The sequence below is a fragment of the Rhinopithecus bieti genome, unplaced genomic scaffold, assembly GCF_001698545.2.
Source record: "Rhinopithecus bieti isolate Rb0 unplaced genomic scaffold, ASM169854v2 scaffold_5022, whole genome shotgun sequence".
In the NCBI taxonomy this organism is placed as follows: Eukaryota; Metazoa; Chordata; class Mammalia; order Primates; family Cercopithecidae; genus Rhinopithecus; species Rhinopithecus bieti.
Window position 1 is genome coordinate 2,373,910 of NW_016804965.1, and position 26,396 is coordinate 2,400,305.

At 46.0% G+C, this 26,396-nt stretch overlaps 1 protein-coding gene across 1 annotated transcript in view; it reads right to left on the reverse strand.

Moving 5' to 3' along the window:
- GAD2 (glutamate decarboxylase 2) overlaps positions 1 to 24,101 on the reverse strand; it is an 88,930-nt gene extending 64,829 nt beyond the window's left edge. Inside the window, exons 1-7 of the mRNA XM_017870798.1 lie at positions 23,306 to 24,101; positions 22,523 to 22,582; positions 22,192 to 22,341; positions 20,916 to 21,149; positions 16,204 to 16,294; positions 15,529 to 15,641; positions 10,483 to 10,598 (exon numbers count right to left, since the gene is read on the reverse strand). Of these exons, the coding sequence (XP_017726287.1) occupies positions 10,483 to 10,598; positions 15,529 to 15,641; positions 16,204 to 16,294; positions 20,916 to 21,149; positions 22,192 to 22,341; positions 22,523 to 22,582; positions 23,306 to 23,381 (840 nt within the window). The 5' untranslated portion in view covers positions 23,382 to 24,101. The remainder of the gene's footprint in view (positions 1 to 10,482; positions 10,599 to 15,528; positions 15,642 to 16,203; positions 16,295 to 20,915; positions 21,150 to 22,191; positions 22,342 to 22,522; positions 22,583 to 23,305) is intronic.
- Between the last annotated feature and the right edge of the window lie 2,295 nt (positions 24,102 to 26,396).

The window sequence follows — 26,396 nt, forward strand, 5'->3', positions numbered from 1 at the left end:
AATGTCCATCAGTGACAGACTGGATTAAGAAAATGTGGCACATATACACCATGGAATACTATGCAGCCATAAAAAAGGATGAGTTCGTGTCCTTTGTAGGGACATGGATGCAGCTGGAAACCATCATTCTCAGCAAACTATCGCAAGAACAGAAAACCAAATACTGTGTGTTCTCACTCATAGGTAGGAACTGAACAATGAGATCACTTGGACACAGGAAGGGGAAGATCACACACCGGGTCCTATTGTGGGGAGGGGGGAGGGGGGAGGGATAGCATTAGGAGATATACCTAATGTAAATGACGAGTTAATGGGTGCAACACACCAACATGGCACACGTATACATATGTAACACACCTGCACGTTGTGCACATGTACCCTAGAACTTAAAGTATAAATAAATAAATAAATAAATAAATAAATAAATAAATAATTGGGACAAGACATCTGGAAAGCTGTATCAATTATTTCAAGCCATTGCTGATTTCATCCAAATATTTAACTGAGACTGAGATTCGACTGCCTAACAGATCACAGGGTTTCAGGGACAAGCCTCTGCTGGGCTTGGAGGACACAGATTATTAAGACAGTCCTTAGTGCCTGGTGACCTCCCCTACTTATCCTCTGTCTTCGTTCCCCTTGCTCTGTCTACCTGGTGTGCTGGCCTTCCTCGTCTTCCGCGAGCTTGCTAAACTTCTTCTTGCCTCTGAGTCTTTGCACTTGCAGTTCATTTTCCTGGAAAACCTTCCTTCGAATACTTACATGGTTCCCTCCCTCATTCAATGTAGGTCTCTGCTCACATATCACCTCCACACAGAGCTATTTTTATGATCATCTTGTAAAGTAGTTGACTACCACCCTAATCTCATCACCACTTGACATTATTGCAAATACTAGTTCACTGCGTGTCCACTACGAGAACACAGCAGGCTGCATGAGGGCGAAGACTTTGTCGTAGCGTATAGTTGACAAATATTTGTTGAATCTGTTGACCACATGCTCAGAGAACAAGTCCAGAGAAATGTCACTATTTATTGCCCTACCTATCTGGCCACGAAGCCCAATGTCGAAGTGTGGCTCTGGTGGACTCCGTGGACCCCAATGCCTCGAATCTAAGGCCCATTCTAAAAGCAAGACCAGGGGTCTTCTTGGCACCCGCCCCAGAACAATGAACCTAAGTGAATGGGGATCATTACATATTGTCCCCAACAAGTAGATCTTGAAGCCTAGCCTATTAATGAGCTGGAATCTGCCTATTTGACCCTTCCTCATGCTTCATGACCCCTCCGCCCAATCCCTCAGCAATTGCAGTTCTGACCTTATCCTTCTCCTTCACACCCTTCTGACACCTCCGTTTGCTTGCTCCTATAGAGTACGCCCTAAGATTTGAGGGAAATGATAGCTATAGCTTCCTTAGAAAGACTGGTCACCTCTGTCCTTACTTCTGCTCACCAACTGGCCCAAAAGAACATTCTCTTGCTAAAGCATCAGATTTACAAAGAAGCTTGTGCTCTGGGAGACCACCTCATTGGCTTCTAATTATGATGATCTGGAGGGGAGGTGACCACTTAGACACACTTTTACAGACTCTGCATGATTCGCAGGTGATGTGGATCTGTACACAGGCATGTCTATGGGGCTGCTATCTTATTAGTCACACTCAGTTTTGACTAGTAGATCAAGGTGGCCCCATTGTGAGCTTATACCCTAAATAAGTGTCAAATAAAAGGAATGATGTGTACCAGGTTAAGTTTAACATGAAAAGAGATCCAACAATGATCTTCAGTGACATTTGTGACCATCAGTACTGAGTATGTCTTCAGTCATTTTCATCACTCTATGGACAACAGTGATTTCTATGATTTGTGGATCATGAAGAATGAATGAAAGTGTGTAATGGAAAGAGGTGATCTGAGGCACGATGATGAGGGTTTGACACCTGCTTCTATTTATGCAAATTACTTTCTCATCCTGAGCCATGATTTGCTCAGGTGCAATGATGAAATCCTCTCTTGGTAGAATTGATATCAGAAGTGTAGCTGTGGCATGTGAGGTGGCTTACATATCATTTTTTGGGCTATCCCCGAAAAGGGTAGCCCTTCCTATCCTCCCATCCTCCTACCTAATGTGATACTGTCCTCAGATCTCCCTCCTTACCCCCAGTGGCATTTTGAAATCTTCAAACAAAATTCAAGTCAATCCCTTTCTTTCTTTTCTTTTGTGTGTGTGTTTGTGTGTGTATGTGTGTGTGTGTGTGCGTGTTTGAGATGGAGTCTCATCTTGTCACCCTGAAGTGCGGTGGCGTGATCTCAGCTCACTGCAACCTTTGCTTCCCAGGTTCAAGTGATTCTCCTGCCTCAGCCTCCCAAGTAACTGGGATTACAGGCGCCACCATCGCCCTGCTAATTTTTGTATTTTTAGTAGAGATGGGGTCTCACCATGTTGGCCAGGCTGATCTCGAACTCCTGACCTCAGGTGATCTGCCTGCTTCGGCCTCCCAAAGTGCTGGGATTACAGGCATGAACCACTGCACCTGGCTAATTCACTTTATTTCTTAAAATAAATATATGTATGTAGGGAAATCTCAAAATTTTACAAGTAGCAGTCTAGGATCTAGACTCTCCCAAGGCTGTGGATCCTCGAGTGTTGCTCTGGCACTTTGGGAGGAAGGGCACATCCCTCTTAAGGAAATCACTGGCCCCGACTCTGCTCTCCCTGCTGCCTCTGTCTCACCTGCTGGCTGGGCTCAGATCCTTCTAACGACAGTGTCATCTGTGAGGGGCTCACCGGAGCCATGCACGGTGCACACTACCCTTCCCACGTATCATCTTGCTTCATCCTCCCCACAGCTACAGGAGCTGGGTATCATCATCCCCATTTTACAAATGAGGAGGAGATGAAGGGTCACACCCTGGGAGATGGCAGAGCAGGGCCTGTCACCATTTCATCAATTCCAAAGCTCATGAACTTTATCACTAACCTAGAGAAGAGTAAGTCTGTTCAGTCACTTTTGACCTGGCACTGGGAACAAAGGAGCATCCATCATCTGGTGTGGATGGGATTTCAGAAGCCCTTTCCCATCCCTTTCTTCCCCAGTACAAAGAACGCTTGCTGAGAGTAGGCACTGGGTATGTTCTGCCCACTGCTCTCTCCCCCCTGCCAGAAGCAATGCCTGGCACCTGCAGCACTAAAGGAAGGAAGGAATAAAGGAAGCATCTCTTTGCACAGTGGCTGAGTTGTGTCTCACCATCTCACGCCTTTGCCTCTCCGAGTGCAATGGGAATATCCCCAGGAGAGGCAATGAAGAGGTCTTAGCTAGCGCTTACATCTCAGCATGGCTTTTGGGTTCTTTCCTGAGAGGAGGTTTGGATAGACTGGGTAGAGAAGAAAATAACACGGGAATGATGAGGGCCCTACAGTGAGAAGGAGGCAGGAATGCAGCAGTGGAGCAGGGGTGCTGAAGGTAAATGGATTTATCCCACAATTTCACTCACTGTCAATTCTGACTAAGGGGGAGCAATACATTTTGTGGAAGTCATCTGTTTCCAAATTGCCCAAACAGCCCTGTTTCCAAACAGGTCACTGTTTAAAAGACATTTTTAAAGGAGGTCTAGTTTTGAAACTAAAAGCCTCTCCAATAATGATATGTGAAAGTCATATTTCTGGCCTGGCGCAGTGGCTCATGCCTGTAATTCCAGCACTTTAAGAGGCCGAGGCAGGGGGATCACCTGTGGTCAAAAGTTCTAACCCAGTCTGGCCAACATGGTGAAACCCCGTCTCTACTAAAAATACAAAACTTAGCCGGGTGTGGTGGCGGACGCCTGTAATCCCAGCTACTTGGGAGACTGAGGCAGGAGCATCGCTTGATCCCGGGAGGCGGAGGTTGCAGTGAGTTGGGATTGTGCCATTGCACTCCAGCCTGGATGACAAGAACGAGACTCCAACTCAAAAAAAAGAAAAAAGAAAAGAAAGCCATCTTTCTAAAGACGTGGTGCCCTGTAGTGCCCCGTAGGCCCAGCTACTGGGGAGGCTGAGGCAGGAGGATTGTTTGAGCCCAGGAGTTTGAAGTTTCAGTGAGCCACGATCGTGCCACTGTACTCCAGCCTGGGTAACAGGGTGAAATCCTGTCTCTAAAATAAAATAATAAACTAAAATAAAGCAATTTTGAGAATTACCTCCCCACAGAAGTGGGTCGAAGTCACAAGGGGCCCCGGCAGAACATTGGCAACTGGTTCCGGAGGATGTAGGCGTGGGCCAGGCTTGGTGTGTGAAGAGTGGAGTGAATTAGTTATGGTGATTTGCCTAAAGATCCACTGTCTGTTGTGATTATGAAGAATATTTTTCCTAGATGAGGTTATGCTGTTTCGTGGAAGCTGTTTCTGGAAGAGCTTGTGCCACATAAGAAGTAAGAGGAATTTGGAATTGAGCTCAGGGTTTAGGCTTTCAAAGGATTCAGAGTTGGAGATGTGAATTATTGAGCTGGGATCTTCGTTTACTTCTAAACCTACTTTCAAGAGACAACCTAAAACTCATCAAGTTAATTTTTGCCAAACCTTTGTATGACTGAAGATTTGGGGAAGGGGGTGAGATTCCAGCAAAGGATGTGTTGAACCAAAGGATCTTTAAGATCACTTTCAATTCTGAGATTTTGTGATTCTATATTTTAGAGAAAGGTAATCTTGGAACTCTTAAACGCTTGCCTCAGAAAGACTAGTTGTTTAATTTAGTCTTATTCAAGTTTTACAAGAAAACAGTTGATTCAAACAACCAGAAAAATGTAATAGGTTGCCCTCCTCATCAGCTAAGTAAAGCTCTAGTCTGTGTTGGTGGTTAGAAAAGAGATGGATAGCTTTGGTGCGGTGCAACAGAGAGAGAGTGAAGGGTCATTTAGAAAACAAAATGACTCTTCCCTTCAGGAATATGTGAACTTTTCTGGTTGGATGCAGAAGGCCACAGAGTCTCGCAATGTCGTTCCCATCCCTATGGCTCTAAACATGCCAAGTTACAAACTCAGTGCTCAGATTCGAAGAAGGGATAGTGACGTGACCTGGTTCAGCAGATCAGGAAATTAGCACGAGAATAACCAACGTGGGGCCGGGTGTGGTGGCTCATGCCTGTAATCCCAGAACTTTGGAAGGCCAAGGCGGGTGGATCACCTGAGGTCAGGAGTTCAAGACCAGCCTGGCCAACATAGTGAAACCCCATCTCTACTAAAAATACAAAAAATTAGCCAGGCGTGGTGGCACGCACCTGTAGTCCCAGTTACTCAGGAGGCTGAGGCAGAAGAATTGCTTGAACCAGGGAGGCGGAGATTGCAGTGAGCCAAGATGGCACCACTGCACTCCAGCCTGGGTAACAGAGAGAGACTCCATCTCAAAAAAAAAAAAAAAAAAAAAAGAATAATCAACATGAGGAAAATGGGATTTGAGAAAGGATGCTACAAGTGAATTTAGAGCAGCTAGCCAGAGAGAGGCGTTCAGGACATCCAACCCAGTAGTTGAAAGAGCAGTGTTGGGCTGGCCACTATGCTAATCTCTTCAGTGATAGTGTCTAATTGGACCTCTCCAACAGTCCTATGAGAGGAGCATTAATATGACTTTCCTTTCCCAGATCAGAAAACTGAGGCATAGCAAGATTAAGTAACTTGTCCAGTGTCACAAAGGTAGTACATGATAAAACCAAATATTTCAGCCTATATTTGTCTGAATCCAGAGCCTATCCTTAGATTACACATCAAAGGAATTAATTTTCAATTCAATAAAATACACTGAATGCCAAAAAAGTTTATAAAGAGTAGTGCTGGTATTATCGAGAAATTATTGAGGCTTCGAATCTGGCTCTGCCATTGACTGGCTGTGACACCCTGGGCAAAGTATCCCCCACCTCTGGGGCTTGGTGTTTTCATCTGTAAAACAAGGTGGGGCTTTTTTGTCTCTCTTTTTTTTTTTTTTGATGGAGCCTCACTCACTCTGTCACCCAGACTAGAGGGCAGTGGCGTGATCTCGGTTTACTGCAATCTCCGCCTTCTGGGTTCCAGTGATTCTCCTGCCTCAGCCTCCCAAGTAGCTGCGATTACAGGCACCCACCACCACACCTGGCTAATTTTTGTATTTTCAGTAGAGACGGGCTTTCACCATGTTGGCCAGGCTGGTCTCAAACTCCTGACCTCAAGTAATCCTCCTGCCTCAGCCTCCCAAACTGCTGGGATTACAGGCATGAGCCACTCCACCCGGGCAAGGTTGTTGCTTCTTAAAGTTGGTTGATATTTATGCAGAGCTCTCTGTGTCCCAGGCACTGAGGCACAAGTTCTATAAGGCTCTCATTTGATTTTCCAGGAGTCTTGGGCCTTAGAAACCTCTCAAAATGTGTGAAGAGAGAACACCCGAAGCAGCGTCTGTCTTGACCCATGGCCTCCCTCTCCTCACTGAGTCAACACAGCAGCCCCTCCATTATCCTTTCTCCCTGCCAGCCAAGCAATTGAGGAAAGAAGCCTCCATGCCAAGATTGATGCTGTCTAGCCGGAGAAGAGGCATTTGAGAAATTACTTGGTAATTTTCTTTCTTCTGCCTCTGGAGATCTATTTCTGGAGCTGGTGGAGACAGTGTGATTGTAAAATCTGAAAAGACCAAGAAAGTATGTGGCCTGGCCTGAAGCCAGAAGGAAGCTACACTAAATGATGAATTGAAAATAATGTGAGGTCTAGAGCCCAGAAGGAACTAGCGATGGGAATCGTGTTACCTCTTAACCTGCAGCTTCAAAGGCAGGACTCACTTTTAAGAGCTTACCTGTGCAGGATGGTTAGGGTCAAGTGTTCAAGAAGATGCAGGATGGCTTTAAATGAGCTCTGAAAACCCCCTCCAGCCCAGCCCTATGAGATGATGAGAATGTTTTTCGGTAGAGAGTCACAAATTAGCATCAGTTTCACATTAAGCAGATAGCTCCTGGTGGAAATTTGATCAGGGAAGGTATAAGATGTTAAATCAACTGATGAGTTGCTGTATATAAAGCTCTGTTGCTGAATCTTTTAATCTGGCTTCTACAGTCGTAGTCGGTGCATGGAGCTCACTGGTCTTGGACCCAGTAAACCCAGTTTGATCCTGGCTCTACCCATGTAGCTAATTTCAGCCTCTTCATTTGTAAAATGCTAATAACAATCTCTTGTCCCATAAGGTTGCTGTGAGAATCAAAGTTCCATATATTTGAAAGTGTTTTGGAAACTGTCAAATAGTAGTCAGATAATATAAGGTATTTATATATTAGAAAAACAATTCGTTTGTCAAAAATGATGAGGCAACGATAACCCAAACGATAGGCCAAAGTTAGAACCTACTGGTATTTTAGGAGAGCTTCACAATTCAAATGATCCTTCATAACTGTACGCATAGAGACACAAGAAGGAGAAGGGAGAGTCAAATGGTTGTTATACGGCCGAATTGTGTTTCTTTCTCAGAAATGAGGAAGTAGCCTAGGCGTAGTGGCTCATGCCTGTAATCCCAGCACTTTGGGAGGTGGAGGTGGATGGATCACCTGACGTCAGAAGTTTAATACCTGCGTGACCAACATGATGAAACCCTGTCTGTACTAAAAATACAAAAATTAGCCAGGCGTGGCGGCACGTGCCTGTAGTCCCAGCTACTCTACTCCAGAGGCTGAGGCAGGAGGAATCACTTGAACCTCAGAGATGTAGGTTGCAGTGAGGCAAGATTGCACCAGTGCACTCCAGAGATCATGCCACAGCATTCCAGCCTGGATGACAGGGCTGAACCCCAAAAAAAAAAAAAAAAAAAAAAAAAAACAATGAAAGAAAGAAAGCAATTTTTATTTTTAGATCCTCAGACCACATGGCCGGATCTTTCTGGGCAAGTCTCAAGTCAATTTATGTAAAGCATGAGGCTGAGAAGCTCATGCCCAAACCAGAGACGCCTGGCAGAGAGTACAGAGTGACTTGCTGCTAGACCAAACTCATTTTAACTTGTGGAAACAGCTTGGAAGCCAAAAGAAAAAGATGCCCAATAAAAGATCATCTGGACTTTTTGAGGCTGAGAATGCAGTAACATGTAACTATTTAGGGGTCCAAACCCATTTCAGGAAAATAGTCATTGAGTAGAAAAGTAGATCATGTTTTTCTATACTTGGAGAAGCTGAGAAATGAAAGTTATCTCCTGGTGAGGCACTAGGAAGGATGGGCTGAATAACGGATACTCTCTGCCACAAAATCATACCCTCATCTTCAACACTGTGAATATGTTACTTTACGTGGTAAAAGGGACTTGGCAGATGTGACTAGATTAAGGATCTTGAGATGGGGGATTTTCCTGGATTATCTGAGTAGATCCAAAAAAGGGAGGCGGGATAGCCACAAATGGAAAGAGATGTGGTGGTGGAAGAAGAAGTCAGAGAGAGAGAGAGAGAGAGAGAGAGAGAGAGAGATCTAAAGATGTTATGCTGCTGGTTCTGAAGATGAACCAAAAAATGTAGGTGGCCTCTAGAAACTGTAAATGGCAAGGACATGGATTCTCCCAGAGAGCCTCCAGGAAGAATGCAGCCCTGCTTTTCCCATTTTAGATTTCTGACACCCAGAACTATAAGGTAATAAATTCATATTGTTGTAAGCCACAAAGTTTGTGATCATTTGTTCCAGCAGCAATAGAAAGGTAAGATACTAAGTAACTTCAGGCTGTGGTCTTTGCTCGATGTGACTCCTATATGTTGAAGAAGGACATATAACAAAATAATAAAACCCCAAAACATGACTGAAAACAAGATGCTTTGATAATCTGTTAACATGGAATTGCTAGTTTCTTTTAATTTCATGGCCACTGTTGTGGTGATGAACTGTATCCACAGGTTTCCAATCTGTTTCCTTGTCATGGACACATACAGGCACACAGAGACAGACACACACACAGACACACACACCTCACTTAAAATAAGACAGAAAAATTTCATGGTGGATCTGCATCTGAGACCCACCACGGTTCCCTACGCCTCCCGAGTGACATTTCCTTACAGGAGTCTTCCTCTAGCCCCTCCCTCCCTCCCTGTTTCCTAGTTCCCTGGCCATCAGAGGGTTTCCTGATCGTCTCTGAGGCAGCCGTATTCCAGAACCCAGGCTACTGTGAGTCAGAGACCATGAAGGAACAGTCTTATGTTTTTGTTTTTGTTTTTTTGAGAATGGAGTGTCGCTCTGTTGCCCAGGCTGGAGTGCAGTGACGCGATCTCCTCTCACTGCAACCTCCGCCTCCCGGTTTCAAGCGGTTCTCCTGCCTCAGCCTCCCGAGTAGCTGGGATTACAGGTGCCCACCACCACGCCTGGCTATTTTTTTGTATTTTTAGTGGAGATGAGGTGTCACCATGTTGGTCAGTATGGTCTCCAATTCTTGACCTCAAATGATCCACCTGCCTCGGCCTCCCAAAGTGCTGGGATTACAGGCATGACTCACCGTGCCTGGTCCAGTGATATTTCTTTATGGTAACAAAACCTCTGGTCAAGTCAGCTAAAGAAGGATGCTAAATGGTTCAGGCTGGGTATGATGGTGGCTCACGCCTATAATCTCAGCATTTTGGGAGGCTGGGGTGGATCACTTGAGGCCAGGAGTTTGAGACCAACCTAGCCAACACTGCAAGACCGTGTCTCTATGAAAGACAGAAAAATTAGTCAGCCATGGTGATACACATCTGGAGTCCCAGCTATCCAGGAGGCTGATGTGGGAGGATTGCTTGAACCTGGGAAGCTGAGGCTGCAGTGAGCTGTGATTGTACCACTGCACTACAGTCTGGGTGACATAGCGAGACTGTCTCAAAAAAAAGAAAAAAAAAAAAAAGGCTCAAGGCACCATGAGGGCAGAATATCTATCAGATCAGTGGACTGAGGTTTTAAACAAAAATCTGTGTCAAAGGCTACTCTGGAGTTTTGCTTACATGGCCCTAGCATCAATGGTCCAAATGAGCTCACAGTCACTCTGCCTTCCCTCCTCCTCTTCTCTTAACATGCAATTTGATTATACAGAAGAGAAGGATAGGAACTAGAGCTAAAAACATTTTCCTTTATCTTTTTTTCTTTTCTTTCTTTTCTTTTTTTTTTTTTTAGACAGGGTCTTGCTCTTTCATCCAGGCTGGAGTGCAGTGGTGCAATCACGGCTCACTGCAGTCTCGACCTCCCGAGCTCAAGTAACTCTCCTACCTCAGCATCCGGGGAGCATAGGTTTGTGCTATAACACCTGGCTAATTTTTGTTTAAATTTTCTGTGAAGATGGGATCTCACTGTATTGCCCAGGCTGCTCCTTTATCTTTGAGGGTTTTCCTGAATTTCAAAGAGTCAAGGAGGACACCCCATAGTACCACTCAGCTTTCTCCCCCATTTTCTCCCAAGGTGTCTTCCAGAAAGAGGGCTTCTGGGGATAATGCATTTCCAGCCACCATTCCTTCAACTAGGGCTTTATGGAACATAACCTTAAACTTGGAAGGAACAGAAACACATACATGCTCAGACGTGAAGGCAATGAGCCTGGGAACAGCAGCCATTCCTTTCTCCTTGACTTCCGGGAACATCTTAAAGCGTGCGATCATCATAGCATACATGTTAGATATGGCGCCACCTAAAGGGCACAGCAACACACAGTTACTTTATTTATTATCAACCTCGTTTCACACGCAAGCAACATTCCTTATTTCCATTAACCTGAGTCCTCCTTGGACTCAGAAGAAAACCCTATTGACTATCTTTAAACTGAATCCTCAGACTCAAAGGCGCTACCCCAGAGGGCACATTGCGACAGGACAGGTGCCACCGCCACACTCCCTCTCAGTCACTAACTGGAACTGCAGTGGATTCTACTCTTGTTGGAAGCCCTTTGAAGAGGGTTTTTAATTCAAAAGCAAAAAGTTTGCCTCCATCCCAGCTTGTGAACGTGGTCATTCTGCATGTGTTCTGTAAAATCCCGCTTATATCCGAATAGAGAAAACTTCTTTTTCATTTCAACTCATTCAGTGCCTTGCACTTGGATTAAGATAAATCAGTTGTTACTGGTGTAAGCTGTTAACAATTTTTTTTTTTTTTCTTGAGACAGGGTCTCACTCTGTCGCCCAGGCTGGAGTGCAATGGCACGATCTCCACTTACTGCCACTTCCATCTCCTGGGTTCAAGAGAGTCTCCTGCCTCAGCCTCCCAAGAAGCTGGGACCACAGGCATGTGCCGGCTAATTTTTTGTGTATTTTTAGTAGAGATGGGTTTTCACCACATTGGCCAGGCTGGTCTCAAACTCCTGACCTCAAATGATCTACCCGCCTTGGCCTCCCAAAGTGCTGGGATTACAAGTGTCAGCTACCACGCCTGGCCTCATCAACAATTTTTAGTGAGCAGCAGTCCCCAACCTTTTTAGCAGCAGTGATGCGTTTCGTGGAAGACAATTTTCCACCTATGGAGGGTCGGGGCGGGTGGGGTGGGGTGGAGAATGGTTTTGGGATGAAACTGTTCCACCTCAGAGCATTGGGCATTAATTAGATTCTTGTAAGGAGCATGCAACCTAGATCCCTCGCATGCGCAGTTCACAATAGGGTTCATGCTCCTATGAGAATCTCATGTGGCCACTGATGTGACAGAAGGCAGAGCTCAGGCGGTAATGCTCGCTCGCCCCTTGCTTACCTCTTGCTCTGTGGCCTGGTTCCTAATAGTCCACAGACCTGTATGGATCCACCATCAAGGGGTTGGGTACCCCTGTCATAAAGGATATATCTCCAATTCTATCTTATCATACTCATCCGTTCATTCCCTCTAAACTAGTTCTTTCCTCTCAAAGACATCATTGAAAGAGAATTGTATTAGCTAACAAAACTCATTTCATAATTATAGAAAAACTTACAACTAAGAGAATTTTCAGTCCATATTGTGTTACTTTTTCTGTGTCATCCAAAGGTTGTCAGGGATTCCACACCATAAGATTTGTGTCTTATAAACTAGAGTCTCACTTGACAAGCAAAGAAAACCCAGGGCTGTTGGGAAGTTTAGGATGTTTGCAATTCAGGAAAGACAGATTGTTATGAATGCAAATTAATATGCTGGCATGGAAGACATGAGGCCATGGGGCAGAGTGAAGGTACTGCCTCTCCTTCCTGCCCAAGGGGAACACCCCAAGCCCTACTGTCACGTGAGTGTTGTGAGTTACTCTCCTTCCTGGTGGCTGAGGAGCAGGAGGGCTCCATGTCAAGCTGAATGGCCCAGACAGGGGTATGACCTTTGCCTCTTGAGCCCTGGGCTCTGACTCAAGCAGGCTGCCTGGCACACAGCACTCATCACCCAGATCCATGCCTCTGTCCTCAGCCAAAATAAGGGCGATTCCTTCCTTTCTGGACTCCAGAGACACAGGAGAAGCAGAATCCAGGTCACGCCTGCTCTGAGCAGACACCCAGACTAAAAGGCAGACTGTAGGATGCTGGAAGTGGGGTCTGCTTCGAAAGGAAATTCCATCCTAGCTCATGGCTTTGGCACTTACTGACATTTTGGGCAACATAATTGTGGTGAGAGCTGACCTGGGCATTGTAAAGGGTTGAGCGGCATCCCTGATTTCTACCCACCAGATGCCCATAGCACCTGCTCCCCCAGACAATCAAAAGTATCTATAGATATTGCCAAATGTCCCTTGGGGAGAGCAAAATGACCTTGTTTGAGAATTTAGTTGTTCTTAAAGAGGCTGGAGAAGGAAGGAGGGGAGAAGAGAAAGGGGAAGATGTATCCAAAGAAAGTGCTCTTCACAGGCATTTCTTCTGAAGCTTCCAGCCCTGCCCTCCCACACCTCACTCTGCAGCTCAGCTGTCCTCTGGCTAAAGGCTCAGCAGCCCTGAGTGAGAGAAAGAGGCTTCTGGACCTCTGGGCAGAGAAGACCGTTTTAGAGGCATGAGGACAAATGCGTGAGCCCTACCTGCTCTTATTTCCTATGAATCCTCTAAGAAAGGATGTAAAAGCAAGTGCTACTTTGGGTGCCTGAGGTGGGCAGATCACCTGAGGCCAGGAATTCAAGACCAGCCTGGCCAACATGGTGAAACCCCATCTCTACTAAACATAGAAATATTGGCTGGGCATGGTGGTGCATACCTGTAATCCCAGCTACTCTAGAGGCTAAGGCACAAGAACTGCTTGAACCCGGGAGGTGGTGGTTGCAGTGAGCTGAGATCGTGCCACTGCCCTCCAGCCTGGGCCACAGAGTGAGACTCTGTGTCAAAAAAATAAAAAATAAAATACATGAATAAAAGCAAGAGGTGAAACATTATGAAAACCCTGTTAGCTAGGAAAAGGTCTGTGACTAAGCCAAGCTTTCTTTACTAGCCACTCCTTAGTCTTTGTGCTTTGTGACCTGCTGAGCAGTAGGGAGTGCTCCATGTTTCTCTGGTTCCCAGTGTAGGTGATATCACAAAAGCAGATTTCTTCTAGGAGTCCTAAAGGACTTTCCACGAAGCATGAAGCCTTTGGGTATTATCGATGGAGGTATGAGGCAGTGTGTTTTAAGTCACAGACCTAACTCTTCACATTGAGTCCCAGGGAGTGAGACTTTTAGATCCCAGACACATAAGATGTGTGACTTTCTCTATCCCCACCCCTTAAATTGTAAGACCCTTTACTGCAGGAGCAAGGCTGGATGCTCCCGGGAACAGCATCCATAGCCAATAAGGTTGTGATGAGCCATTTCTCCTCTGTGATGTCTTGTTGAAAGCAGAGCAGAAACAGGTTGCAATGACCTTTTCTGCTGTCTCTTCCCAACTTTGCAATGTCTGCATTGCACTGTAGTGTGACATCTATGACTTGAGCCTATAATTCCCATGCTCAAGCTGAAGTCTTCTCCATGTGAAAATCCCCCATCATCAATGAGGGTGGAGGGTAAGCTCTAAGCCTAGCAGAATTGTCGAAGAGAATTCTTTCTCTGGGTGTGTGTTTTCTGGGGCATGTAGGTTTTTCAGACCAGCCAGGTAAATTAGGCCCAGCTCTTAGTCAAATTAGTCAAATTTTCAGGGTCAACAGGTACAGTTGTTCTCTCCCTCCTCCTGGGGACCATTAAAACTTATGGCACGGGAATAAATTCAGCATAAAATAAATGCAAATAAAATAAAAAAATAGAGCCCAGCATGTTCTTGGTTCATCTCAGGGACAGATCAATCCTATACCCACCACACAAGGGTGGGAAGAAGAAAGGTAGAAATGATGTGGATCTCTGTACCCCACCTCATTCCTCATGAAAAATGTTTTCAAGGCATCAGGCAATGATGACAAAGCTCCCTCAACAGGCATGGTTTTCCAGAGGAAAACTAAGTACTAAGTGCCCTACAAAATAAAGGCTAGCTTAAAATTCATCACAGCTGGTGTTCGATGACTTTTTAAAAGGCTAATTTCCCCTTCCATTTAACTAACACCTTTTCCTTCAGCACCTGAAAAATTGTGCTATATATTTAAACACAAAAAATAAAATAGCTGATCAGAGCTTGCAGGCAAACATACTTAAGCCTTGGTCTTGGGGTCACTCTTGCTTACTTATTTCTTCTTTCCACTTTTTCTTTTCTCCCCCCACCCCGCCTCATCATCTGCTTGTCTCTGTAGATTTGCTGAAGAGAGATCACAACCATTTGGCCTTTGCTCTGTCTGACACAACGACAGGTATTGCTCTGGCCTCTCTCTCAGGTAGGTCCTTTCTCAGTGGACTAATAAATCCCGCTCCTGCCACTGATTAGCTGATGGTCTGCACATTGGGTTTCTTTTCCATGGGTCAGTGACTTTCTTTCCATAGCCTTCCTAACTTCTATTTCTTTTCTTCATCAAAGCAAGGTCTCACACAGAACCGTAAACCAAGGGCATAGCTTGTTTCAGGTTGATTCTCTTGGCTAGAAGAGGGGTAAATAACGGAGCTTAGAATTCAATGGCTGGTGATAAAAGGCAGGATGGAAAAGACTGAATGGCATGATAAAGAAGAGAAGGGATGAGAAAGCTCTTGAAGAAATCATCACCCTCTTTTTTTGCTCTAAGAAATTCTCTCCCAAGGCATGCTCTGTCCTCTTTGAAATTAGTGTAAATCCACTTTGCTGCTTGTTATTTCAAAGATAGAGTGGTCCATATGCTCTATGGAGTAGATCTACCTTACTATGCACCCTTGAACAGCAAATGCTTTATTAAATGAGGCTACCCATTTCCTTTCACTAATTCTGGGAAGAGCATCAGAGAGTGAATTTCCTTATTAGGAATCTTGATTCCTTTATTCCACATTATCCATACATCCTGCTTATAGGATCACCGTAGAAGCACTGGGTAAGTACTATCTCTGATTATGCTCGCTTTGCACACAAATAACTGCTGTTCAAGCGTGGGTTACTTAGCTTGGAGGCATGTTCAATGGTCATGTGCACTTAATCACATTCATTCTTTTGATCAACACACAGTCTATTTAACCTAAGCAGAGACACAGGCTAGATACTTAATCTTCCCTAGGTTTACAACAAGGCATTTCATATTAGAAGACAAGACACAAAGAAAGTTGAAATATCATGTACCAGGAGAAAATATCCCATCGCCAGAGCCCCCTGGCCAGCCAATGATTTCTCTCATTTTCTTCAGTGTGACATATTCCAAAAGCACAAATACTGGAGCAATTTCATAGGTGAACCTGAAATGTAGTAATGGCCACATTTTACCTTTGTAACTCAAATAAATAATTTACAATCATTACAAAAGCTACAGAACTATTTCCTTTTTCAAAACATACATTTACAAGTGTTATGATTATAACATTAAGCAGAGAGAAAATTATTTCAAAAAGGCCTTCCAAAAGGTTTATTTTTTCTATATCCCTACAGTCAAGAGCTCCAATTACTGACATAATGCACAAGAGGAATTTATTGTATTGAATAAATAAAAAATATTGAAGAGTAACATGATTTAAAATATAATATCTGGTCCCATTTGTCTTTGACATTATGCACAAAAATAAATCAAACATGTCAGAAAAAAGTCTCTTTGGTGTTTTAAACATTTTGTCGAGTTTGATTACATGAAAGATATATCAGAACTACTTTCTGTTACATTAAAGTGAACACTCACACTTCAGAAGTTTGTATCACTATTTTAGTGGCTATTTAATAAAAACAGATTTTCACATAAGACATAAAGACTATGGAATATCACTAATAATTATCCTAAATTACATAAAAGCACTTTTGGTTACTTACATGTTAGTATTTGCTGTTGATGTCAGCCAGTCTGCTGCTAATCCAACCATATCCAATCCAGTGGAAAGTTGATTGAAGTATCTAGGATGCCCTGAATAAAATGGAAGACTAGAATCAGGATTGCCTCCAATGAAAATAAATTCCTCTCAAACACATGATTTCTCTAGCTAAAGGACCTTGAAAGATCTGTCAGTAACAGGAAATCTGTAAGTAGAAATCCAACATGTACACACGTGTGTATGCGCAAGAACACACACACACACATGCACAAACACACACACCATAAAAGCGTTTCCTCTAACCATGAAGACTACTTTAGGTTTTCATATTTCTTAAAACATACCCTACAAATCTTCCTGTGATCATACCCTATAAAAAATAACAAATGTGGTTTGCAATTTGCACACGAGTTTCTTTTCTATTTTCAATATTTTTGCAAGCTAAAATGCTACTGCAACCCACAGCCGTTCAGACAGGTTACTTCTCGTTTACACTCATGCTGCCAGAAGTCCTTTTTTGTTGCAGTCGTTCTGAGAATCAGTCATACCATGACATCCGCCACGCATGCCAACATTCATAATAATATCAGTGACAAATGGCTAATGATTACAAAAGACAGGGCAAAAATGAGAAAATAGGACACTCCGCCGAGTGATTTGCCCTGGATTCAAAAGGTGATGCTTGTCTAAAGATGGCATGGACAGAGCTAATTCTTGTCAATTCTTCTTTGTTAATTATAAACAACAGAGCTCCTTCATAGTTGTGCTTTAAAATAAGGCCACATATAGTCAACGTCACTGTTTTATCAACAAGATACATAAAGATATATTCAGTGGACTGATTAGTCCATCTCAAGGCTTATCTAATTAACTTCTAGATCCCTCTAAAACTCTCTAAATGGACTGACATCCACATTCTCCTGAGGCTATTATTTAAAATGTGATTACAAATATGTCATTAGCATTCAGTTTTCTCCTCTTGCTCCACAAAAGCCTGTCACTGATAGGTCCGTGATTTGCACAGCAGCAAAAATTTTAGAAGACGGGCCATTATGGAAATAACATCTGATAAAAAGGTATCTTCCGCATCCTGGACATCTGTCTAAAGCCTGGGATGTGATCGTCTCTCATCTCCTGCACAGGCGAAACAAGATAAAGGAAGGCAATGGGGAAGAGCAGGGGCAAAAGTCAATGGCTAGCTTATCCTGCACTGGAGAGCTCTCTTATCAGCCTCAGGCATGTGGCCGGAGAGTTAGACACGGGAAAAGATAGAAGCTGGGAAGGAGCACATTTTAGTGGGATCAGGACTTGTGCGTCTACTGTGCATTCTCCAGCATTATTTTATGTCCTTGTGGCCTCATGGGGTACCTTCTACCTCTGATGCTGACCCCCTCAGTTTACCCATCCACAAAAGGTGAGAAGGCCTTTTTGCTGCTGTGGCCGCTGACATCTGGAGCAACCCTTCACTCCTCTCTGCCTCACTGACTCCCCATTTCATTATGCTGGCAGCTAAAATCACAGCCGCTTTCTCCCTCCCGATGCTCCTTCATTCCTCAATTTCTCTTTCCCTAAGCCTTTTTTTTTCAAGTGAGGAAATTAATAAGAATTATCAACTGTATCCATTAATCTATTCTCCCAATTCATATGCATTTTCTGGATGAATGTGGTGTCTATGATTAGACAGTATTTAACTCTAGGGAAACTTGGGAGTGAAAACCTCTGCATAAGATGGAGAGAGATTGTGATGGGTGTGTTGTGCCTCTGGATATCAGAAGGCCAGTCCACCCTGATGATAACTTTCTGTAAATGGTGAAAACAAGTTTGACGCTTTCATTGCTAGGTTTCCCTTCCTCCCTCTATATTTTTTGACCTTGCTGTGCCATTTCACCTGAATCTCTCCTGCCTCAAAAATTTCATTCCCTGATCATGATGTGAAAATAGGGAGGGAGATGGTTTGACAGGTCAGATCAACAGTCCCTCTTGATTTCTGGCAGCAATATTCCCCTAATGACATTTGCTCTCGTCCTGTGGCCCCTACAGGCTGCTTCCTAGGGCTGCCCAGCAAATCCAGGCAGGGCTCTCTCCAGGGAATTGTGAGACCTGCCCCCATCAGTCAGCTGTCCCTGCAGCCTTTGGCTTCCTGCTGCTGTTGCCACCCTGCCAGGCCCTGTGATGGGAGCAGAGCACACTGCGTCAGGCATCGGGTGACCACACACAGCTTGTGCGGCCAGGAAGATGGTGAGCTTGAGATGTGAGAACGGCTGCTTAGACTCAGGGATGCTCCCTGCAGACTAGCAAATGAGCCCGGAAGGATGCGCAGACTCTGGGAACAACCAGCCTCAGGCAACTCTGACCCTGGTGCTCACGATCAGTTGGGAAGAGGCCAAAAGTCGGTTCAAACTGCTCTTTATGTCCTGGCAACATTCACACTAGGGCAGCCTCATCGCTTAATTCCCTTTGTCTGATGGTTTGGTAAAAGATTCAGGACCACATTTAAGTCCTACTCTTCCCCAGCCAGCACCACCACCACCAGCATCAAATCTAATGATCTCTGCAAATGAAAATTATTCTGGAATTCTATCATTCTCTGCTCAGTTTTCTGTGTTCCAACATTTCTTTTTACAGAGGTAATTTTAACAATCCATGAAGACTTTATTTTCCCACTGCCCTTCACTCCTCTCTAAGCTTGGAGCCCAAGTGGAAATCAGGTTAAGGTCTCTCAGTAGAAACAAGATGATAATATGCATTTTACAAAATCATCTCTTGAGGAGCATTAAAGTGTCTGGTAGTAGCAGGGATGGCAACTAATTTGAAATGCCCTAAATAGTACTAGATGACAAGTATGACAGTTATAGCACAGAGATCTATAAAGTTGCCAGCTGAACAGAGAAAATGACTGCCATTAATGTTTTGAAATGCTATTTGAAGGAAAAGGCCAGCAGACTAAATATGTTATGAAAACTATTGAGAGATTGAATTGATATGCCTTGCTTAGAAATCCAACTTAATCCATCACATTTTTATCTGAACTTTAAATAAAATGCATTACAGTGATACCTCACAGTTTCACAAGCATTATGGCAAAATCTGAGTGTTGAATTAGCCCATCTTTTCCTGGCCCTAAATGCAACACTGATAGACAGAACTATTACTTTCACTGACTTGCAGTTCCCAGTATCTTAACTCTTTAGACTGCATTTCAGGCACCACTAGCTTTCAAGGATGAAGACACAAAACATTTCCAAAGGTTCTTTTTGGTTTGGTAGCAATACAAACAATAGGCAGCAATTTACTATTAACATATCTAAATATAAGGTATGGGGAATGGGTCAAAAAAATGAATTAAAAGCATCACTCAAGATTGCACTATGAATGCAGGAAAAGCTGAGGAGGGGTAGGAAAATGTTTAATGCCTAGTATAAACATCACGTGGGTTCCTTATGAATGCTGAGGATGATGTCTGATACACCTTCAAAACTCCTATTCCACAGCCTGACTTTGATAGAAATCTATGTCCCAAGGCTTTTTGTATGCCTACCTTTCTTCTCTGCTGGTATAAATAATGTGAACAAAGAGAAAAAAAGAACTAAACTTCTCACAGCAAACATTTTAAGAATGTTTGTTATTGATTAGCATAATACTGCTAATTCATCAGCAAAATATTTGCAATCTAAAAAGATGACGTTTCTATGGTGATGTTCATGTCATATTTCACATTTTTTTATTTGCTAGCAAATCTTTTAAATCAATTTAGATCCATAAAGTCCTCCCCGCCCCTGGAAATTCATTCATACTTATTTTTATTGCCTTAATGAAATGCCATGCCATCGTGTATCAGGATGATTAGAGACAATGTAAAAAGCGAGGTTAATCAAGACCTGGGCAGATGAATAGCTGACTTTGTGTAGATAACATGAAAGCTCGGAATGCACCCAAATAAATGTTATAAACGAAGCTGTAACATGGATGGAATAGAAAGAATCCTGTGAAAAGCCAAGAGACCACAAAAGCAGATTTAAAAAAATTTCCCCCTAAGGATATCTGATTTGCCCCTCCCCCGTTTTTCCTTTATCTCACATCCACAGTGGCTGGGAGGAACACACATCCTTATATAACATGGCTGAATTGCTAAGCTAGCCTGTATCATGTCTGCTTGTGTGTTGTGCACATCTCCTTAAAAATAAGTGAAAATCTGAATTCAAATCTGAAAGGTTGGCCATTTGACACAATGTGAAAACATCCCTCCTGCTCAATGATTAATAGGGTGGTGAGTCCTGTTTCTGACCAGTTTTATGCCAAAGAAAATACCAGCACAGCACTGGTATTCGGGCTTTTGTTTGGGTCATACAATTTTGGAGCTTTTATTTCCATATTCTCTTTCTCCGTTTGAGTTCTTTCTGCTGGTCTCTGCTGATGAATGTTTACTTCTACACCAGTGGTTAATCTCCGTGTCCAAATACATGCAACGTAAAATCGGATGATTTACACTTAAATCATGTTTCTGACATTATCAACTTCAGAAGCATGAACAATAACAGTGGAAGGTGTTTTGGATTAGAATCATTCTAATAATGACTATTTTTTACGTGATGAAAATAACTTTGCAATTTTGAAAATATCAGTAACTCCATCAAACAAAACATTTTAGAGAAAAAAAGTAAAATAAAAATTGTAAAAGAAAAAAGAGCTTTATTATTTCCAATGAGACAATACCTGTTTTAATTGCATATTTTAGAGTTGTTTGGCAATGCATCAAAATTTCCTCCAAATTTTGTGGTTGGTCTGCCAATTCCCAATTATACTCTTGGAGAAGCTCATTAGGATAATGGAAATCAATCACTTTGGTTGATCTATCGAAACTTTTCACCACATACTGAAGTAAAATGTTCATAACATCTTGCAGAAACGCCAAAGTTGGCCTTTCTCCATCACACGCCGGCAGCAGGTCTAAAGAATGGAATTAAAATGCCACATTTTAATTTTACTGTGAAAATATTCAAGGCAAGATCTTGATGAGGCAATAACATTTCTTTGAATTGAGAGATTTCATGTTAAATAAAGCTTTTGGAAATGCAGAACATTTTCTTTAAAAGGGAGACATTTTCAAAGGTGAAGGGAATGAATGAGAGAAATTACGACTTCTCCTCTTCCCCAAATTAATTACTGCATTTCAATTCATAACTTATATTGTTTACTTTCTTTTTTTGAAGAGCGTGTGTCTCCGTTTATCTGCTTCACAGGAGTTCGTCTTAAACGTTGTTTCTCAGTAAGCCATCTTACATGTTTACGGAAATATTTCACGTCAGAAGTGTTTGTCTGGATGCCTTCGGGCAAACCAAAGTGGAACAGGAGCACTAGTATCTCTGGTCGGCTAGGAAGGCCCGCTGTTTCTAAAGTCTGTGTGTGTGTGTGTGTGTGTGTGTGTGTGTGTGTGAAAGAGAGAGCGTGTGCGTGTGTGTGTCTGCATGTGTGTGCGCGGACGTACATTTGGGAGACGGTGTGTAAGCGCACGGGGGTAAAACTTGGCGCGCGGGTTTCATGTGAATGGAATCGTTCTCTTGTGCGATCTCAGCTACAAATCACTCTCGTGATCTAAAGACCTAAAAAAATCATGCAATTCTTCATTCTCGGGCACATGTGGAAACCGAGTCCCACCAGAGGCCCCAGTGGCCTAGGGAAGGCAGCCGTCATCGATTCAGTGCGCGCACGAGCGCCTGGGTCATCCGCCACCCGCCACCCCAAGGGCCGCGCTGGGGGAAGAGCGCCATGGCCTCAGAGCCCTCTTGGAGCTCAGAGGCCAGGTTCGGGGGCTTGGACCCAGCCGGCAGGTCCCGCATTTCTCGCTTTCAACTAAAGATTCTGGCAGGTCCAGCCTCCGCCGCCACCTCGACGCCCCTGTCGGGTTCTCAGCGCCGGGTCCCCACCGGCCGAGGTGGGCGGGGCAGAGACAGGGGCAGGGGCGCCCCGGGGCTCCGCGAGGAGCCTTTACCTGTTGCGTGGAGAAACCCGTAGTTGACATCCGCTTTGGGGCAGCTGCAGGGCTTCTGGTCGCAGGCGCAGGCGGCCTTCCGGGCGGCGACCCGCGGGGGTTGGCTCCCGCCGCTCTCCGCCGGCTTCTCGGCGTCTCCGTAGAGCAGGGCTGGGTAAGGACACCGAGCGCGGGCCTCATCAATCCTCCGCCGGGCCGGCTCCCTCGCTCCCGCCCACCCGCAGCCAGGAAACCCCGACTCCGCTGACCCGGATGCGGAGGTGAGAAGACGGCTTGGACCCCGCGGGCAGCGAGCGCGCGACCTTGCCCGCCCCTGTCCCTGGGCACTCACCGCACAGTTTGTTTCCGATGCCGCCCGTGAACTTCTGAGCCACTTGGCACCAGGCTCGCGCTGCAAGGAAGGACAGGCAGGCGGACAGCGAGGCGGAAAGAGAACAGCAGACGGACGTGTGAAATTTCGTTCTGTGTGAACATCAATCAGTCCCGGGTCCGGGAAGGGGCTGCATTCCTCCTGGGGGCCACTCAGGACTCGGTGAGGCCGGCAGGTGCGGGAGGCAAGCGGGAGCCTGGCGGCCCGGGCCAGCCCTCATTTACTTGATCTGTTTCCCAAGGAGAAGCCCACACCGCTGCCCTTCCAGGTGCCAGTCGGCTCAGGCAAACTCCTCTCCCTGCCAAGCTTGGACGAGTTTTCCTAAATACTGAAGCTATCCATTTTTTCGCAGGCTGTCTTTCTAGACCAAGAAATCTCTCACCTTTCCCATTTTTTTTTCTATCTTCACGGTCACTCCGTCCCTCCCCAGGGTCCAGACACCTGGATTTTAGCAGCGCCCCAGGCCCATGGAATTCCATGTCCCCGAGACACCGCGGTCTTTGGGGGACTCTTCGAACCTTCTGTGGAAGGGGCCCGAGACTATTTGGGCGTCTTCCCAGGGGACGAGAGGCTGTAGAGGTCTTGAGCTCTTGGGCCGTCAAGGACTTAGCCCAAAAGCAGGGAGAAGCGCCCAAAGAAGTTTCCTGTTGCGGGTGGAAAAACCTCCTTCGTCTTCTCCGTAGCCCCGCAAACCCCAGACCACCGCAAAACTCTCCCGCCGCAGGCCCCTGTTCTCCTTCCTACCTGTGCCGGGATTCTCGGAATCCCCGGAGCCATTTTCCGACCCGAAGGACCAAAAGCCAGAGCCTGGAGATGCCATCGGCTTTGGAGACTGGAGCAGTTCGCCTGCGAGTGCGAGCTGCGGGCGAGCTGCCTTGGGCTTGACCCTGTGCGCGCGTGCGTGCCCGTGTGGCGGGAGGAGGGCACAGCCCGAGGACCGGCGGGGCCGAGCGGCGAGTGCGGGTGTCACGCAGGAACAGAAAACGCGCGTGTCTGAGTGTGCGTGTGTGTATGAGAGCTGGAGGCAGGGTTTAGGGATGTGGCAATGCTTTGGAAGCCGGGAAGCCTTAAAAGGGACGGGTACTACCTAAGGGTTCTCAGAGCCCGGACTCAGGAAAGCGCGGAGAGCCCCAGAGCATTTGAGGGAAAGGGAGTCCAGTGGGGATGAATGAGGGGGCGGCGGAGGAAAAAAACACGGGAGAGGGAGGGAGCTGAGTCGTGAGGATGCGAGGCAGACCGTGCACGCCAGCTGGAGTCAGAGTGAGGGGGTGGGAGGTGTGCCAGCGCGTCCTCGGGCGAGCCAGAGGTGGGAAGTGCAGGCGGCCGCTGTCCCGGGTGCTGCCACAGCCGCTGCGCGCCAGCGTCAGCCAGGGGCAGACTGGGGAGACCTCGGCGAGACGAGGAAGCGTGGCCCAGAGGGGTTTTCTGTGTGCATCGATTGGGGTGTTGTTTGAGGTCTGGCTCCTGCTGAGGGGAAGGAAGCGGGGTTCCCGCGCCGCCCTCCTCCAAGCGGGTGCTGAGGTCGCTGCGACCTCGGGAGCTCGCGCCCCGGGCCGGCATCAGGCGCCGTTCACGAGCCTGGGGAGGGGACGGCGGGGGAAGGGCTCCTACCCGCTGATGGGCTCATTTCAGCGCCTTAGTAGAGCCTGACGCCTGCCCGCTGAAGCTCGCCGTCCCCGGGGGCGCACTGTTCCTGCGCAGCCAAGGGCTAGATCGCGGGACCCACCGTCCAGCTTCTGAGTGACGGCTGGGAAGAATGACTGCTGATTGAGGCAATTAAAATCCACGCTGGAGTCTAGAGGACCTCGGGCTGGGGAAAAAAATAAAACGAATGGAAACTTCTTGGAAGGGAACGAGACAGAGCGGCCAGAGTGGGCAGGATTGATGGCGGGTGGGGGATGGAATCAAGGTATTTGGTGACCTTGGCCCGCGGAGGCGTGGAAGGGCCCGCGGCTGGCGTGGAAGGGGAATCTGTGTGTGCCTGGGAGGAGAGAACAGGGTTTCCAACTAAGCAATCTCGGCTTTACAAATCCGAGTAGGAAAGAAGGCATTCCCTGCAGGGCCCTCGTTTCAAGGGACTTCAAACCATTGCCCCACTCGCCCCAGAGAATCTTCGCGGCAGCGCCCGGGAGCGCGAGATTGGCTCTCTCTGAGGCGTATTAGTAAGGGTTTTCTCTTTTTCTAATAAAGAAAGGAGGAGAAAGTCAGAATCTTTTTGATGATTTCCTTTCTACAAAAAGCTGTTACAGACAGGAGGACGCCCTGAGGATTGGGAGCCCTTTGACGGTTTACGCTGCATTCTCCGGGCAGTGGAGATGAACTTCAAGTGCACCTCGCATCTCCGGGGCTCTGGGGGAGAGGGAGGGAGTGAGAGAAGGGAAAGGACTGACTGAGGTCGGCTTCCCGAGGCGGCTGCCGTCCCCGCGCCTGGCCAGAGCGCCTGTCATTTCCATTGTGTTTACAAGCCGTTTTCTTTCTCTGACCTCCTGAACCAGCTACCAAAGCTGCTACCAAAACAGACCCGGGGATCCCGTCTGGGCGAGCACCTCTCGACCCTCGCTTAGAAGGGACATCCTGGGGCACATGTTGGACGCATACAGGCCCAAGTCCTCTATCCTGGAGCACAACTGTCCCTGGTCAATTCTCTCCACAAAGTGCTGTCTTCTTCTGGCGTGCCTGAGTCCAGGGGTTCCCTGGGGAGTCATGGGATCCACACTAGGGCAGCTGGGTCCAGGCACCAGGATGAGAGCAGGGAACCAGTGGGGCCTTGATAGGGTCCTGCCGAAGGCTAGCGCTGAGCGCGCTAGGTGGAGAAGTCTGGACCAGGCTGTGGGAGCCTGGGTGGTCGAAAACTCAGGGCTCAATTTGGCTCCTCCTTTTCGCTCTCCTGGCTCTGACACTCCAGGTCACCACGATAACAACTCCGGAAACCTAAAGACTTGCGGTTCAGCTATCTGCACTTCAGGCATGGCAGCTCTGCAGCTCTCTCCAGCCTCGCAGAGGCTGGTTCTTTGTTGAAATCCATATCAAGTCCTGCAAAGGTTTTGCTTCAAGCCAGCAGTCTCAGGTTGCAGAACTTTCTACTATGGATGAGTGGTTGAAAACATAAAGGTTCTTAAAAACAAGCGTTTAAAACACACACAACCCCCGAAGAAGAAACAGATGAAAACACCCGAATTTAACTGAATTTTTTTTTCTTTTTGGTAAAGCAATGGCTTCAAGTGCTACCGTTTACATTAAATCCCACAGCTCTGGAGTACTTTCCATCTAATGGTGGTATTTACATTTTTTATTTAAACTCACCCTACTTCAGATGCAGACGGGGATCTGATTTGTCTTTGCTGAAGGCTGTCCCTCCCTAGACAGTAATTTGCTTTGTAATGACTTTCATTTCACTAAAGAGCCCATTCCCCCTCTCCAGGACTTGGGGTTGGAGATAACAAAAGAGCTCTGGGAGGTAATAATTACAGTCATTAGTTCACAAAGGAGGCAGCCAGTGAACGGGAAGGGAAGGCGGCCAGTGCTGGGGGAAAGATTTGGAAAGCTCTTCCTCAGATGAGGGAGACAGACCCAATCCTCCGGCTTGTAGGGACAGTTTCCTTAGGTGTCTGTGGTTTACTAAGATGCATCTCAGGCTCACCCAAAGAAGAGTGTCTGGCACACATTTTCCTCTGTCCTTCCCATGCTTAAGTGTCAAAGGACAGAGAAAGAAGGGAAGATGGAAAGAAAAGGAGAGGAAACAAAGAACCACGGAAGAACACAAAAACACTGCAACCAAGCATTCACTAAGCCTTTGCCATTCTCTTCTCTATTCTCACTTAAAACATTGGTGTAG